The sequence below is a fragment of the Eubalaena glacialis genome, chromosome 6 (genome assembly GCF_028564815.1).
Source record: "Eubalaena glacialis isolate mEubGla1 chromosome 6, mEubGla1.1.hap2.+ XY, whole genome shotgun sequence".
Lineage (NCBI taxonomy): Eukaryota > Metazoa > Chordata > Mammalia > Artiodactyla > Balaenidae > Eubalaena > Eubalaena glacialis.
Window position 1 is genome coordinate 74726254 of NC_083721.1, and position 16320 is coordinate 74742573.

The 16320-nt window shown below is 44.5% G+C and overlaps 1 protein-coding gene and 1 long non-coding RNA gene across 4 annotated transcripts in view; one reads left to right on the plus strand and one right to left on the minus strand.

The window, feature by feature from the left end:
- Positions 1-2891, plus strand: part of XXYLT1 (xyloside xylosyltransferase 1) — a 190827-nt gene extending 187936 nt beyond the window's left edge. The window contains exon 4 of the mRNA XM_061194331.1: positions 1325-2891. Coding sequence (XP_061050314.1) covers positions 1325-1721 — 397 coding nt within the window. The 3' untranslated portion in view covers positions 1722-2891. The remainder of the gene's footprint in view (positions 1-1324) is intronic.
- LOC133093984 (uncharacterized) overlaps positions 1-16320 on the minus strand; it is a 54447-nt gene that overhangs the window by 14898 nt on the left and 23229 nt on the right. For all 3 annotated transcript variants that reach the window (XR_009701343.1, XR_009701344.1, XR_009701342.1), the window contains exon 4: positions 813-1140. This is a non-coding gene — a long non-coding RNA (uncharacterized LOC133093984). The remainder of the gene's footprint in view (positions 1-812; positions 1141-16320) is intronic.

The following is a 16320-nucleotide window of genomic DNA, read 5'->3' on the forward strand; positions in this document are numbered from 1 at the left end:
ATCCACTGCACTGCACAGCTCCTCCCTGTCGTTGGTCTGGAAGCTGCTATGTGGGAGGCCAGAGGGTGGCATTTCCAGGCCGGGGGCAGAGCTGCTTTTGCTATGCTGCATCCCCCACCCTACGGACTCTAGGGAAGAGGGGAAGCTGGTAAAACAGGTGGGATGGAGCCTGATGCAGGACATGCCCCAGTCCACTCCTGCCCTTGCCCATGACAAAGGGCCCTCCGTCTTTCCTCCTTCCTCCAAGTCGAAGGCCTCTCTGCTGTGATGGCATCTCTGCAGGTATGGAGCCTGGGTCTCTCTCTGCCCCTTCCTGTGCCCATTCTGTGCAGGAACTTGCTGTTAAAGAGGCTAGAGAACAGAGTGGCTCGTGCTCTAACCTTGTCACCCATGGGGAGGTTTCTGGATCTGACTTCCTGTCTCCAGATGGAAACATTTGGATAAAGGACCTAGGAGGGGCCCCTTGGCTCTAACATCCAGTGGACTTAGAGCAGATTTCTAAATCTGCCTAGAGAGAAATTGAAATTGAGCGGACCTGCTCTCTAAAATTGCTATAATTCTACTTGGCTGTCCCATAGCCACTTTCACTTGACCCATGGGGGGACCTGAGCTGTTTCAGAAATGCTAGGCATGGGGTTTTAATGAATGAGACTTGTTCTGAAGCAAAAAATGATTTTGATTCAGCCTGTGTTTAGCTCCCTATGTCTTTACCTGATCACCATTCAGAATTGTTTCCCAACTTTTCTCTCTCCTCTCCTTTTCAAGATCACAAAGACAAGGGGCTGGAAAGTTCCACCTAGATTGTTACTAACCTCAGAAACGGACGCTGGAGCCGGATGCCTGGGTTAAGTCCCTGCTTGTGCTCTTTGCTGATTGTGTGACTTTGGGGAAGTCTCTGAACCTCTCTGTGCAGTTTCCTCAGGCGTGAGGTGACGTATCGCCTCTGAGAACACCCGTCTCATAGGATGCAGCGCCTGGTGCTCACGAAGTCTGTACAGATGTGATTGATGGAGATGATGATGTCATCCTGAGGGTGGTGGGAAGAACGTGAGGCTTGGACTTGGGAGACTCAGACCGGCTCTGCCTCTTGCTGGCGGTGTGACACAGATTCTGAACCTCAGAATGTCTCAGTTCTCGTAGCTGTAAAACGAGTGAAAATGGAACCTCCCTCCTGGGTGGTTGTGAGGACCCGGGGGAACAGGACTGGCAGACTCTTCCCCCCCACACACACATCAGGCTAAATCTGTTCTCTTTCCCCTTCCCAGGCACACATTCTGGCCACACACACACATCAGGCTAAATCTGTTCTCTTTCCCCTTCCCAGGCACACATTCTGGCAGTTCCGTCATGAGAACCCCAAGACGCGGGTCGGGGGCCCTCCCCCTGAGGGGCTCCCCGGCTTCAACAGCGGGGTGATGCTGCTCAACCTGGAGGCCATGCGCCAGTCCCCACTGTACGGCCGCCTGCTGGAGCCGGCACAGGTGCAGCAGCTGGCCAACAAGTACCACTTCCGGGGTCACCTCGGGGACCAGGACTTCTTCACCATGATCGGCATGGAGCACCCTGAGCTCTTCCACGTGCTGGACTGTACCTGGAACCGGCAGCTTTGCACCTGGTGGAGGGACCATGGCTACAGCGACGTCTTCGATGCCTACTTCCAGTGTGAGGGCCACGTCAAGATCTACCACGGGAACTGCAACACCCCTATCCCAGAGGCCTAGGCGCCTCCTCGCCCGCCATGCCCTCAGGCTCGGGATCTGGGGAAGGAGAGGGGTGCCTCTCGGACAGGCCCGGGGCAGTGTCTGAACACCTAGAGAGACACTGCAGGGACGTCCTTGTGATCAGGTGCTGCAGCTCTCCCAGCACGTGTTGCTGTCCTGAAGCCATTCCAATGATGACTGGACCCTTTGCCCCCACTGGTGCTTTGGACTCTTTGCCTCCAGGGGCCAGGCATCATGAAAGACAAACACATAGACCTCTTCCGGTGGGCTAGGAAGCGAGCATTTGAAAAGAAGGAAGAAAAACAAAACGGTGCCCCTTGCCTTCAGCCCCCAAAGAATGGAAATCCTTTTAAGAACTGGGCTTTCTTAGACCAAATATAAACTTATTTTAAATCGATAGGCGAGACAGAACAAACAGTACTGCTGTAGCTCCCAGTGAGCTCTAAATGCGTGAGCCAGGGTTTTAACAACCAGCCCAGAGTTTAAGCATCCAAAGGAATGCTAGCCTTCCACACGCACGTCCTAGGAGGCTGTGTGGTTAGTCTCACGATGCTCGTGGCGCCTGGTGGAGATGTAAAGATCCCACCTCTTTGGGGAGGGCCCTCAGCAGCACCTGTGGCCCACATAAGAAAACTGGTCTCATTATTTTAACCTTCACAGCATTTACCTCCCAACTGCATCACAGAACCTCATTATCCCTATTCATCTGATCCAGCTCCAGGTGACCAGACTCTGCTCTGAAATCAAATCTGCCATCAAAGAAGAGATTGGCCACCCGCAAGGACAGGTGATGGAATTGTCTGGATTGGGAAGACTCATTCCAAAGAGCCCAGCAGTGCCCGAGTGTAACCGTGTAGCTTGGAAGGGGTGTCGCTCTTAGACTTACAAGCATTCTAGTCTCTTTATTTGGAAGACTCATCCTTGTGACTTTATTGCACCAGGTCAGACCCTATACCTTACAAGAAATTAGGCTGTCATTACTTGATTTCTGCTTTAATGAGTTCTCCTGTAAGTGAGCTACAAACACGAAGCCTCTGTTGGTCCATTTTGTATAATCCACCTGAGGTCCTTGGGGAAGAAGTGTTGTTGGATTTTCATCTTATTTTATTTCAATTTCATTTATTTTATTTTTTTCCACCATGAGTGAGAATAGCTAATAAATAATCTTTGAGAACACAATGATTTATGCTGTTTGCTCTCTGATCACAGTTTCCCGCTACCTGAAGGATCTGAATCAAGAGTGTGATCGATGTCATTCAGAGTCTCCCTCCCCACGCGATTAAGCTAATAAGTGTGCTCACAGTGGGTCTCTGGGGCCTAAGGGGGACCACGTCTGAGAAGGTTATATTGGGCTCAAAATGGAGAATCATTTCATTTCAGGTATTGACAGGCCGGTCTAATTCTGGGAGCAAAACCCACCACCCCATCCCTTCTCATCTGCTTACCCCTAACTGTCCGCCTACATCATCCCCTGATGAAACGGAGCACATGTCTCTCCTAACTCTCAGCTCTGACAGAACAGGTCTGTCCTCTTAGGGACTTGATTTCCTATTTATTGCTACCAATTATTATTATTATTATTTTTTAGTGGTTTCTGAGAGACGGCAATTTTATTTATTTATTTATTTATTTATTTATTTATTGGCTGTGTTGGGTCTTTGTTGCTGCGTGCAGGCTTTCTCTAGTTGCAGTGAGTGAGGGGCTACTGTTCGTTGCCGTGTGTGGGCTTCTCATTGTGGTGGCTTCTCTTGTTGCGGAGCATGGGCTCTGGGTGCACGGGCTTCAGTAGTTGTGGCTCACAGGCTCTAGAGTACAGGTTCAGTAGTTGTGGCTCACGGGCTTAGTTGCTCCGTGGCATGTGGGATCGTCCCGGACCAGGGATTGAACCCGTGTCCCCTGCACTGGCAGGCGGATTCTTAACCACTGTGCCACCAGGGAAGTCCAATTGCTACCAATTATTGAATGTCTGCTGTGTGCCAAGCATTGTATTATGTGTGATAGTGACACACTATCACTGATACTTGTGAAAACCTCATTAAGGTAATTCAGATTCTAAAATTTATTGTAATAAGAGATGTGGACAGAGAGTCACTGTTTATAATAGAAAAAAATTGGGAGCAACTGAAAATGCTGAATAGGGGAGTGGATAAATAATGTGTGTTACAGACATATAATGGAATACTTTAGGCATTAAAAATCATATTTTTGAAAAACACCTTGGAAAATGCTTATAATATGCTATTAAGTAACGAATGCAAAATACAAAATTATATGCATAGTATGATCCTAATTTTATTTTTTAAATTACGTATATGTGTATGTAAATATATAAAGAGACAGAGAGCCTGCCTGTTCTGCTGTATTTCATTAGTTCAACTCCTAAAAAAAATCATGTGTTTCAAACACCACATTTAAAAAACCAATTATTTTAATGGGGAAAAAAGTGAGTGAAACACTGGAGCATTTTAGACTCACGATAGCAAAGGTATTTTTTCTGCAATAATTTCAATAGGTACAGTGTTTCTATAGCTATGAATGTATTTTGTCATTACAAGGAAAAAGCAATAAACTGATTGATCAAAATGGGCAAAAGCCAAACAGAATCTTGTTTACCTTTGAGATCACCTACTCAGGAGTTTCCCCCTTCTCTGTCACAAGTAACCTTGACCTTACAACTCCATGGTGAACAGCAAAATAACTCAACAGGAAACCCAGCCAGACTAACAAAGCCATCATGTGCTCCTGTGCTTTTCCACAAGCAACTTTTTGACAAATCCTGGAAGGCTGGTTCCTGATTGGGATCCTGTTATAATCAATGCAATGCAAACATAATTAATTGTGCTGTGTGAGTGGAACATATGCCTGTAGTATGATTTGAACAGAAGTCCAAAAAGAGAACCTTTCTGGGTAGTAGGATTAAGTGCTTTTAAATTTTCATCTGTATTTCTATATTTTCCATAGTGAAAACTACTTTTAAAGGTAAACAATAAAGGCTATAAAATTCTAGCCACCCACTTTCCCTCCGATTACAGGTAAGCATCATCCTAGCCACTTTACAGCTCACAGTTGGCCATGGTTACCATCATCCATAAGAAAACATAATCTTGGTTCAATAGGCTCTGGGTTTTCAACTTTCCCTATGGATGCCCTAGTTCTCCAAATAAAAAGGACCTAATAATAGCATCTCTAGACTGCTTTCATTTCTGATACCGTCATCTTTTGTGTGTACACAAATGACAATGGCCTTTGGAAGGCTTGCGGCCTCGTTGAAGAGATTTATTCTTGTATATGTGTCAAAACCAAACTACAGCATCCCCCTTTCCATAACATCTCATCAAGCTAAGGAGTGACATGCTGGTTCAGTGGGCCCAACTTAGGATACTCCGGGGGCTCGTGGGCTAAGGGGGCAAGTGCAGCCGTGACTTGGCACATGTTTTAACCAAAGGCCAAACCTCTACTTATCCTAAGACCTGATCTCAGCATGGAGCCCCGAGGTTGGGCTGAACGTGGAGTTTGGCAGGGCGAGCAGAGATTTCTAAGCAAGCAAGGTGGTACCATAGAGAGAACCTCTCACCTGAGACAGGCCTGGCTTTGGGTCCACGTTATGCCCTCACTACCTGGGCAATCTTGGACAAGCAAGATCAACTCTTTCCTCATTTCTAGACATAAGTAATGAGAACTCCTTCAAAGCAGTGTTGTTGGAAGCAAAGAGTTGTGTAAGGGCTTGGTAGGCTGAGAAATAATACACAGATGCAAGGGAATTCTTAGAGTTACTAGTGAAAACACTTTTAAAATAATAAATGAGCCATTTGGGGCACATTAAATGTCATCCCTGAACTCACTGGATGACCAGACACTCGCCTGTAGGCTGTCTGATTTTTGGTTAGCCACGCCACTCTGCAGAGGCCTGGGTGTGCCCAGGAGGTTGGGGGTCCTTGGGTAAACCCTCTCCCTTCTCTGGGATCAGTTTCTTCATCTGTGAAAACCAGGGGATAAGTGGACTGGCCTGGATCTCCAAGCAGCCCCCCGCCCTGGCTCTGTTGGAAGTAACATGTTTTTCTGCATCCATTGGGGTGCACGTGGCAGGGAGTTGAAATCAAAAGCAGAACCTTCAGAACTTCACTCACCAGTCACCAACTTGGAATTTATGCCCATTCAAATGGAAACTCACTCAAAATGTACTGTTAGCACACTCCCTTCCCCTCAAACAGGATAGGCAAAGTGAGGAACACAAACTGCGGGGCTGGGAGTGGTATTTAAAATCGAGAGAGAACCAAAAATCTTGTCTGAGCTTTCAGCTTATGTGACCAGCCCGAGTGCCTCCCAGGCAGAGCTGCTCGATAGATGGACCCACACCACCATGGGTCTCACCCTGGGGAGGCCTAAGCCTTGAGTCCCCCAGCCAGTAGAGATGCCCTGCAGGACACATTGAGCAGACTGGCCAGTCACTCCCTAAGGTGCTTGTAAAGATCAAAAACGCTTCCGGCGTGAAGGCTTCTTTAACTGGGGCTGGCTCAGCTCCCAGGGTGTCTCCAGGTGTACCCGCATTCTGAGGGAGACCTGTCTGCTCCATGCAGCCTCGTGAGCACCCCACATTCTCAGAGCCTTAGAGGCCAGCTACTATCTCCAGCCCCGCTTCCCTGATGGGAGGACTGGGGCAAATCCTCTGAAGCCCGCTCCCTGTACATGGCCTGAGCAGAACCATGCAACACGGGCAAAGCCTGGGGTGTTTCTGGCCTTGGTGAGGAGTCCCTCTGGGTGCCAAAACTGAGTCAAGAAGAAAGATAACGTGAACAGACTGATCACTAGAAGTGAAATAGAATCTGTAATTAAAAAAAAAAAAAAAACAGAAACCGAACTCCCTGCAAACAGAAGTCCAGGACCAGATGGCTTCACTGGGGAATTCTACCAAACATACAAAGAACTTATACTGATCCTTCTCAAACTCTTCCAAAAGACTGAGGAGGAGGGAACATTCCCAAAGTTATTCTATGAAGCTACTATCGCCCTGATACAAAACCAGACAGAGACACTACAAAAAAACAAAATTATAGGCCAATATCTTTGATGAATATAGATGCAAAAATCCTCAACAAAATATGAGCAAACTGAAGCCAACAATACATAGAAAGGATCATACATGATGATCTAGTTGGATTCATTCCAGGGTTGCAAGGATGGTTCAATATGTTCAAATCAATCAATATGATAGACCACATCAACAAAAGGAAAGACAAGAACCACATCCAAGCTGCCCCAGGTAGAACCCAGTGTTTCCCCATTATGTCATCCTGCCCTCTCTCAGGAAGGCCTCCTCTGTCACATCCCAGGCAGCCAGGAAGCTGTAACGCTCTAACCCTCATCCAGCCTGGGCCTGGCACTTCCCAAAGCACAGAATGCTTTTACCTGAAGCACGAAGCTGGGCTAAGAGCTCCTGCTAGATGTGTGTAGTTTCTGTGCTTGAAGGCGCGCTGTCAGAGATATAAGTAATCCTCTTTTGTTAGCAACAATCTGAGCCATAAAGTGGCAGGGACGTCGATAATCTTCCAAGGCTAAGTGAACACATGCTTTGAAAAATGTAAGTCCTTGTTCACAGTCACAGGCAGCTTCAGTGTAAACTTGGGTCCATCTCATCCTGTCCCACCTTTTAGGGAAACTAACCTTATCTCTAATCCAGGAAGCCATGACAACCCTCCTCCCCTGCAGCAACTCCCTGGGAGCCCTGTGGCCTCTCCTCTCCCGCCTGCCTTCCCTGGCCCAGCCTCCTTCCCCAGGGGTCCCCAGGATCCCCTACCACCACCCCACATGCTTTGAAACTTCCCAGCTGGGGCTCCCACCATCTCACCCTGTGTCCAAACCACTGTGTGCTATGATCTCACACCACTCCCCACCTCTCCTTACAGGGCTTATGCTGGCCCCCCAGGAAGCAGGCTCTGAGGTGACTTATGTGCAGGAGGCTTCCTGGGGAGGGTTCTGTGGGAGAGGAGGGGAGCAGGACTGGGCAGGGAGAAGCTGAGCTGTGAGGCAGTCATGACGAAGGCCTCAAGCAGTCTCATACAGAACTCCGGAGCTGGGGCAGCCTTGCACAGGAGCCCTGGATGGAGCCTGGCAGCAGGGCCTTCAACCCTCTCCTGTCCAGTCATGACACAGGCTGCTCCAGGGGGAGTCTGGGTAGCACACCAGTGTCCACTCTGGGAGCCCTGGCCCTGCAGCCCAGCTGCCCACAGCCCTCCTCCTGCATCTTCCTCCTCGGCTTTCCTCTGAACTACTCTTTGCTCTCTCTCTCAAAGTCCTTCAGCTGTGGGCATTTCCTGCTTCAGCTCTGCTCTCTTCTGGGTTTCCTGGCCCCTTCTTTGAGCAGGAGTCCAGGCCCAGGCTCCCTGGTGACACTGTCCTGCTCTTACAGCCAGCATACCCCAAGGTGCCAGGCCAGTCCTATCGGCAACACAAGGGAAGGTCATCTGATGTTTGTAGGGAGCAAGGCCTTATCTGCTGTCCCTTCCCTCCAGACTTGGATCCTACCTGCCTCTGCACTTTCCAAGATCTGTGTGTGGCCCAGGGCACACAGACAGGCTGTAGAGATTCCACTTGGCAGGAAGAGCAAGACCTTGGCCAACTTGACAGGTGGGGTGCTCTCCAAAGGTCAGGAACCCCACCAAACACAAGGGAGCATCTGCCATTGCCAGGGCTGATGTTAAAGTTGTGAGCCTCTACTGGGGTTACCTCCTGCGTACTGTAGGGAAAAGGACAGAGGAATAATTCTGTGCAGAGAGCACGGGCTTTGGAGGAGGGGGACCCAAGCTGATACCCCAGCTGTGACACTGTTCATCTGTGTGTGTCATAGATATTTACCAAGCCCCCGCTGTGGGTTAGATTCTAGGGTCACAGTGGTGAAGAGTGTGAGCCAATCCCTACTCCAGCAGAAGTTCTCACAGAGTGAGGTAGTCTCACTACCATGGGTGCTCTGAGAGGGGGCTATGGGTGCATATAGAGGGGTACCCTAGGACCTGGACGAGGGGTACCCTAGGACCTGGACTAGGGGTGAGGGATGCGTCCTGGAGTATGCGACAAGAACCCCAACCCCTGGTGAGAGAGAGCATGGCTGTGTGGCCTTGAGGAACATACTTGACCTCTCTGAGTCTCCCAGTTATACCCACCTGCTGGCCATTGTGAGGACTAAGTGAAATAACATAAGTATCAGTCTCTGGTCCCAACTCATGGACCAGAGTTCCAACACATGGTGGCTATTACTATGACAGATACAGGGAGCTACCATTTTCTGGGAATGAGGTAATTCCCTGAGCTCTGTGGATAAGTGTGAGCTAAGGACTTTTTCTCTCCAGGGTCTGGGTGGGACTTGGGCTGCTAGGGTTCTCAGTCTTGCCCTGCTACAGCCACCGACTTGCCGTGTGACCCCGAGCACCTTACATCCCATCTCTAACCTTACCTGCATCCTTTGTAACAGAAAGGAGTTGGACCAGAGTCTGTACTTCAAGGCCTAGCTGGAAATAAACATTTAAAATCCACGTTGGGGAGGAGGGATCAAGATCGTAGAGTAGGATGAAGTGGAGCTCACTTCCCCCCACAAACACATCCAAAAAAATGTACATGTGGAACAATTCTCAGAGAAAACAAACTGGAAACTGGCAGAAGAACTCTTATACAAACAAAGCTGCAAGAAAGATCTCCACATAAGCAGGTAGGACCAAAAAAAAAAAAAAAAAAGACAGGGCGGAGCCAGCACCCCTGGGAGGGATCTATAAAAGAGAGAAGGTCCACAGGGGCAGGCCCTTGCCCTGGGGAGCCCCTTCATCTGCTGGGAGGTCCACTGGGACAGATCAAGGGGCTGGAGGGGCCTGGACTCTGCCCTCGAGGAGTGTGGTCCAGTCTGAACCTCAGAGCCCACTGTCAGCATGTGCACAGCAGGGCAGGTCCTCTGGGCAGACTTTGCTGGCGTGCACACAGTGGAGGCGGGTCAGGCCACATCTGACTTTGTCAGAGCGAACACCAGGTGGTGCCACCTTGGGGAGGAGTACACAGTGGTTCAGAGTGCTCCAGCTCTGCCCACCCCACACCTCAGCTTGGAGCCAGATCTGGAGCTCAGAAGTCCTGGGAGAAGCCTGCCAAAGAGGCAACCCTGGTCCCAGGCAGTAGCACAACCACTTCAATTCCTGTAGCCACAGTGCCCTGGCCCCCAGCGCTGACCCACACACACCACAGCCTAGCACTAGGTTTGGGACAAACACAACAGAGAAATGGACATGACCTTGGGCTGCCTCTGGGCAGAACCACATGCGCCAACTGTGCAAGCGTCTAGGTTCTGTGTGACCACACAAGCCTCACTTGCTTCAGTGATCACCTCCTTTGGGACAGAGCATGCACTCAAGGGCAATGGAGGCTTATGAAACAGCATGACCCTTATGACAGAGCATGACCCTCAAGGCTTCTACTTCAACAACTGGGGAGCAGACCCCACTCCTGACAGTGCTATGACAGCCACAAAGCACAGAGGAGGCCCTGCCCAACATCCAGTACAGGCTCTGGTCACCACAACACCAATCACATCCCCTATTAAAGGGATAATGGCCAACACACTCTGAGGAAAGACCTAGCTGGCATCCATACCAAAAACAGCCCTTGCACCAAAAATATTGGACTCACACCATCTACACAGGGATGCACCACATAAAAAGAGCCCTTCAAGACCACAGTAGATAACAGTTTCTCCTAAATTCATAGAGATAGAGAAAGCTAAGTAAAATGAAAAAGTACAGGAACTACTCCCAATTAAAAGAGCAAGAGAAATCCTTTGAAAGAACAATGAAACAGACCTCACCAGTCTACTAGACCCCAAGTTCAAAAAGGAGGTAGTAAAAATCCGACGGAATTAAGAAAGATTACTGATACAAATGCAGATCACTGCAACAAGGAACTAGAAACTATAAAGAAGAACCAATCAAAATTAGTTAACTCAATTGCCAAGATAAAAACCAATCTAGAAGCAATGAATAGCAGACTAAATAATGCAGAAGAACAAATAAGTGATCTGGAAGATAGAATATTGGAAATCACCCAATCAGAAGAGCAGACAGAAAGACAAATGGAAAAAAAAAAAAAATGAAAGCAACATACGAGATCTATGGGATAATATAAACAGTGCCAACCTACATATAATAGGGGCTCCAGAAGGGGAAAAAAGAGAAAGGGGGATCAAAAATGTATTTGAAGAAATTATGGCTGAAAATTTCCCAAAGCTAAAGAAGGAAACAGATATCAAGGAAGCACAGAGGATCCCAAACAAGATGAAACCAAACAGACCCACACCAGGACACTTAAAATGGCAAAAATTAAAGAGGGGCTTCTAAAGGCAGCAAGAGAAAACCAGAGTCAGTTACAAGGGAACCTCCAAAAAACTATCAGCTGACTTCTCTACAGAAACTTTGCAGGCCAGAAGGGAGTGGCACCGTATATCCAAAATCTTGAAAGGGAAAAATGCAACCTGGGATACCCTACCCAGCAAGATTATCATTTAGAATAGTCAGAGAGATAAAGAATTTCTCAGACAAGCAAAAACTAAAAGAATACAACAATACTAAACCTATCCTAGAAGAAATATTGAAAGGTCTTTTCTAAATAGAAAAGAAACAAGAATCTATAGGAAAGGGAAAATCACAATAGGAAAGGAAAATAAATAAAAGGATTGAAGATCACTTAAATAAGCCCGTACATATGTTAAAAAAACAATCAAAAAAACTGTAAAAGCTATGATAACTACTACAATAGTAGCAAAAGGATAAACGTGAAGATGTAAAATACGACATCAAAAGCACAGAATGTGGGTGGGGCGGGGGAGTAAAAAAATGTAGACCTCTTAGAATGTGTTTGAGCCTATATGACTACCAGTCTAAAGCAGGTAGATTTAGTTATGGGTTAACATACTTGAAAACCTAATTAGCGGGACCTAATTAAACTTAAAAGTTTTTGCACAGCAAAGGAAACCATAAACATGACAAAAAGACCACCTATGGGAGAAAATATTTGCAAATGATGCAGCCAACAAGGGATTAATCTCCAAAATATACAAATAGCTCATGCAGCTCAATATCAAAAAAACAAACAACCCACTCAAAAAATGGGCAGATCTAGATAGACATTTCTCCAAAGAAGACAAACAGATGGCCAAAAGGCACTTGAAAAAAATGCTCAATATCACTAATTATTAGAGAAATGCAAATCAAAACTACAATGAGGTATCACCTCACACCAGTCAGAATGGCCATCATCAAAAAGTCTACAAATAATAAATACTGGAGAGGGTGTAGAGAAAAAGGAACCCTCCTACACTGTTGGTGGGAATGTAAATTGATACAGTCACTATGGAGAACAGTATGGAGGTTCCTTAGAAAACTAAAAATAGAACTACCATATGGAGAGAGCAGACAGCAGAAGCAAGAAAAACTACAGTCCTGCAGCCTGTGGAACAAAAACCACATTCACAGAAAGAGAGACAAGATGAAAAGGCAGAGGGCTATATACCAGATGAAGGAACAATATAAAATCCCAGAAAAACAACTAAATGAAGTGGAGATAGGCAACCTTCCAGAAAAATAATTCAGAATAATGATAGTGAAGATGATCCAGGACCTCGGAATAAGAATGGAGGCAAAGATCGAGAAGATGCAAGAAATGTTTAACAAAGACCTAGAAAAATTAAAGAACAAACAAACAGAGATGAACAATACAATAACTGAAATGAAAACTACACTAGAAGGAATCAATAGCAGAATAACTGAGGCAGAAGAACAGATAAGTGACCTGGAAGACAGAATGGTGGAATTCACTGCTGTGGAACAGACTAAAGAAAAAAGAATGAAAAGAAATGAAGACAGCCTAAGAGACCTCTGGGACAACATTAAACGCAACAACATTTGCCCTATAGGGGTCCCAGAAGGAGAAGAGAGAGAGAAAGGACCAGAGAAAATATTTGAAGAGATTATAGTCGAAAACTTCCCTAACATGGGAAAGGAAATAGCCACCCAAGTCCAGGAAGCGCAGAGAGTCCCATACAGGATAAACCCAAGGAGAAACACGCTGAGACACATAGTAATCAAATTGGCAAAGATTAAAGACAAAGAAAAATTATTGAAAGCAGCAAGGGAAAAATGACAAATAACATACAAGGGAACTCCCATAAGGTTAACAGCTGATTTCTCAGCAGAAACTCTACAAGCCAGAGGGGAGTGGCATGATATACTTAAAGTGATGAAAGGGAAGAACCTACAACCAAGATTACTCTACCTGGCAAGGATCTCATTTAGATTTGATGGAGAAATCAAAAGCTTTACAGACAAGCAAAAGCTAAGAGAATTCAGCACCACCAAACCAGCTCTACAACAAATGCTAAACGAACTTCTCTAAGTGGGAAACACAGGAGAAGAAAAGGACCTACAAAAACAAACCCAAAACAATTAAGAAAATGGTCATAGGAACATACATATGGATAATTACCTTAAACGTGAATGGATTAAATGCTCCAACCAAAAGACACAGGCTTGCTGAATGGATACAAAAACAAGACCCATATATATGCTGTCTACAAGAGACCCACTTCAGACCTAGGGACACATACAAACTGAAAGTGAGGGGATGGAAAAAGATATTCCATGCAAATGGAAATCAAAAGAAAGCTGGAGTAGCTATACTCATATCAGATAAAATAGACTTTAAAATAAAGAATGTTACAAGAGACAAGGAAGGACACTACATAATGATCAAGGGATCAATCCAAGAAGAAGATATAACAATTATAAATATATATGCACCCAACATGGGAGCACCTCAATACATAAGGCAACTGCTAACAGCTATAAAAGAGGAAATCAACAGTAACACAATAATAGTGGGGGACTTTAACACCTCACTTACCCCAATGGACAGATCATCCAAAATGAAAATAAATAAGGAAACAGAAGCTTTAAATGACACAATAGACCAGATAGATTTAATTGATATTTATAGAACGTTCCATCCAAAAACAGCAGATTACACTGTCTTCTCAAGAGCACACAGAACATTCTCCAGGATAGATCACATCTTGGGTCACAAATCAAGTCTTGGTAAATTTAAGAAAATTGAAATCATTTCAAGCATTGTTTCTGACCACAATGCTATAAGATTAGAAATAAATTACAGGAAAAAATGTAAAAAACACAAATACATGGAGGGTAAACAATACATTACTAAATAACCAACAGATCACTGAAGAAATCAAAGAGGAAATCAAAAAATACCTAGAGACAAATGACAACAGAAACAAGATGATCCAAAACTTTTGGGATGCAGCAAAAGCAGTTCTAAGAGGGAAGTTTATAGCAATACAATCCTACCTCAAGAAACAAGAAAAATCTCAAGTAAACAATCTAACCTTACACCTAAAGGAACTAGAGAAAGAAGAACAAACAAAACCCAAAGTTAGCAGAAGGAAAGAAATCATAAAGATCAGAGCAGAAATAAATGAAATAGAAACAAAGAAAACAATAGCAAAGATCAATAAAACTGAAAGCTGGTTCTTTGAGAAGATAAACAAAATTGATAAGCCATTAGCCAGACTCATCAAGAGGGAAAGGACTCAAATCAACAAAATTAGAAATGAAAAAGGAGAAGTTACAACAGACACCGCAGAAATACAAAGCATCCTCAGAGACTACTACAAGCAACTCTATGCCAATAAAATAGACAACCTGGAAGAAATGGACAAATTCTTAGAAAGGTATAACCTTCCAAGACTGAACCAGGAAGAAACAGAAAATATGAACAGACCAATCACAAGTAATGAAATTGAAACTGTGATTTAAAATCTTCCAACAAACAAAAGTCCAGGACCAGATGGCTTCACAGGTGAATTCTACCAAACATTTAGAGAAGAGTTAACACCCATCCTTCTCAAACTATTCCAAAAAATTGCAGAGGGAGGAACACTCCCAAACTCATTCTATGAGGCCACCATCACCCTGATACCAAAACCAGACAAAGATAATACAAAAAAAGAAAATTACAGACCAATATCACTGATGAATATAGATGCAAAAATCCTCAACAAAATACTAGCAAACAGAATCCAACAACACATTAAAAGGATCATACACCACGATCAAGTGGGATTTATCCCAGGGATGCAAGGATTCTTCAATATACGCAAATCAATCAATGTGATACACCATATTAATAAATTGAAGAATAAAAACCATATGATCATCTCAATAGATGCAGAAAAAGCTTCTGACAAAATTCAACACCCATTTGTGATAAAAACTCTCCAGAAAGTGGGCATAGAGGGAACCTACCTCAACATAATAAAGGCCATATACGATAAACCCACAGCAAACATCATTCTCAATGGTGAAAAACTGAAAGCATTTCCTCTAAGATCAGGAACGAGACAACGATGTCCACTCTCACCACTATTATTCAACATAGTTCTGGAAGTCCTAGCCATGGCAATCAGAGAAGAAAAAGAAATAAAAGGAATACAAATTGGAAAAGAAGAAGTAAAACTGTCACTGTTTGCAGATGACATGATACTATACATAGAGAATCCTAAAAATGCCACCAGAAAACTACTAGAGCTAATCAATGAATTTGGTAAAGTTTCAGGATACAAAATTAATGCACAGAAATCTCTTGCATTCCTATACACTAATGATGAAAAATCTGAAAGAGAAATTATGGAAACACTCCCATTTACCATTGCAACAAAAAGATACCTAGGAATAAACCTACCTAGGGAGACAAAAGACCTGTATGCAGAAAACTAGAAGACACTGATGAAAGAAATTAAAGATGATACCAACAGATGGAGAGATATACCATGTTCTTGCATTGAAAGAATCAATATTGTGAAAATGACTATACTACCCAAAGCAATCTACAGATTCAATGCAATCCCTATCAAATTACCAATGGCATTTTTTACAGAACTAGAACAAATGATCTTAAAATTTGTATGGAGACACAAAAGATCCCGAATAGCCAAAGCAGTCTTGAGGGAAGAAAACAGAGCTGGAGGAATCAGACTCCATGACTTCAGACTATACTACAAAGCTACAGTAATCAAGACAATATGGTACTGGCACAAAAACAGAAACATAGATCAATGGAACAAGATAGAAAGCCCAGAGATAAACCCACGCACCTATGGTCAACTAATCTATGACAGAGGAGGCAAAGATATACAATGGAGAAAAGACAGTCTCTTCAATAAGTGGTGCTGGGAAAACTGGACAGCTACATGTAAAAGAATGAAATTAGAGTACTCCCTAACACCACACACAAAAATAAACTCAAAATGGATTCGAGACCTAAATGTAAGATCGGACACTATAAAACTCTTAGAGGAAAACATAGGAAGAACACTCTTTGACATAAACCACAGCAAGATCTTTTTTGATCCACCTCCTAGAGTAATGGAAATAAAAACAAAAATAAACAAATGGGACTTAATGAAACTTCAAAGCTTTTGCACAGCAAAGGAAACCATAAACAAGACGAAAAGACAACCCTCAGAATGGGAGAAAATATTTGCAAACGAATCAACGGACAA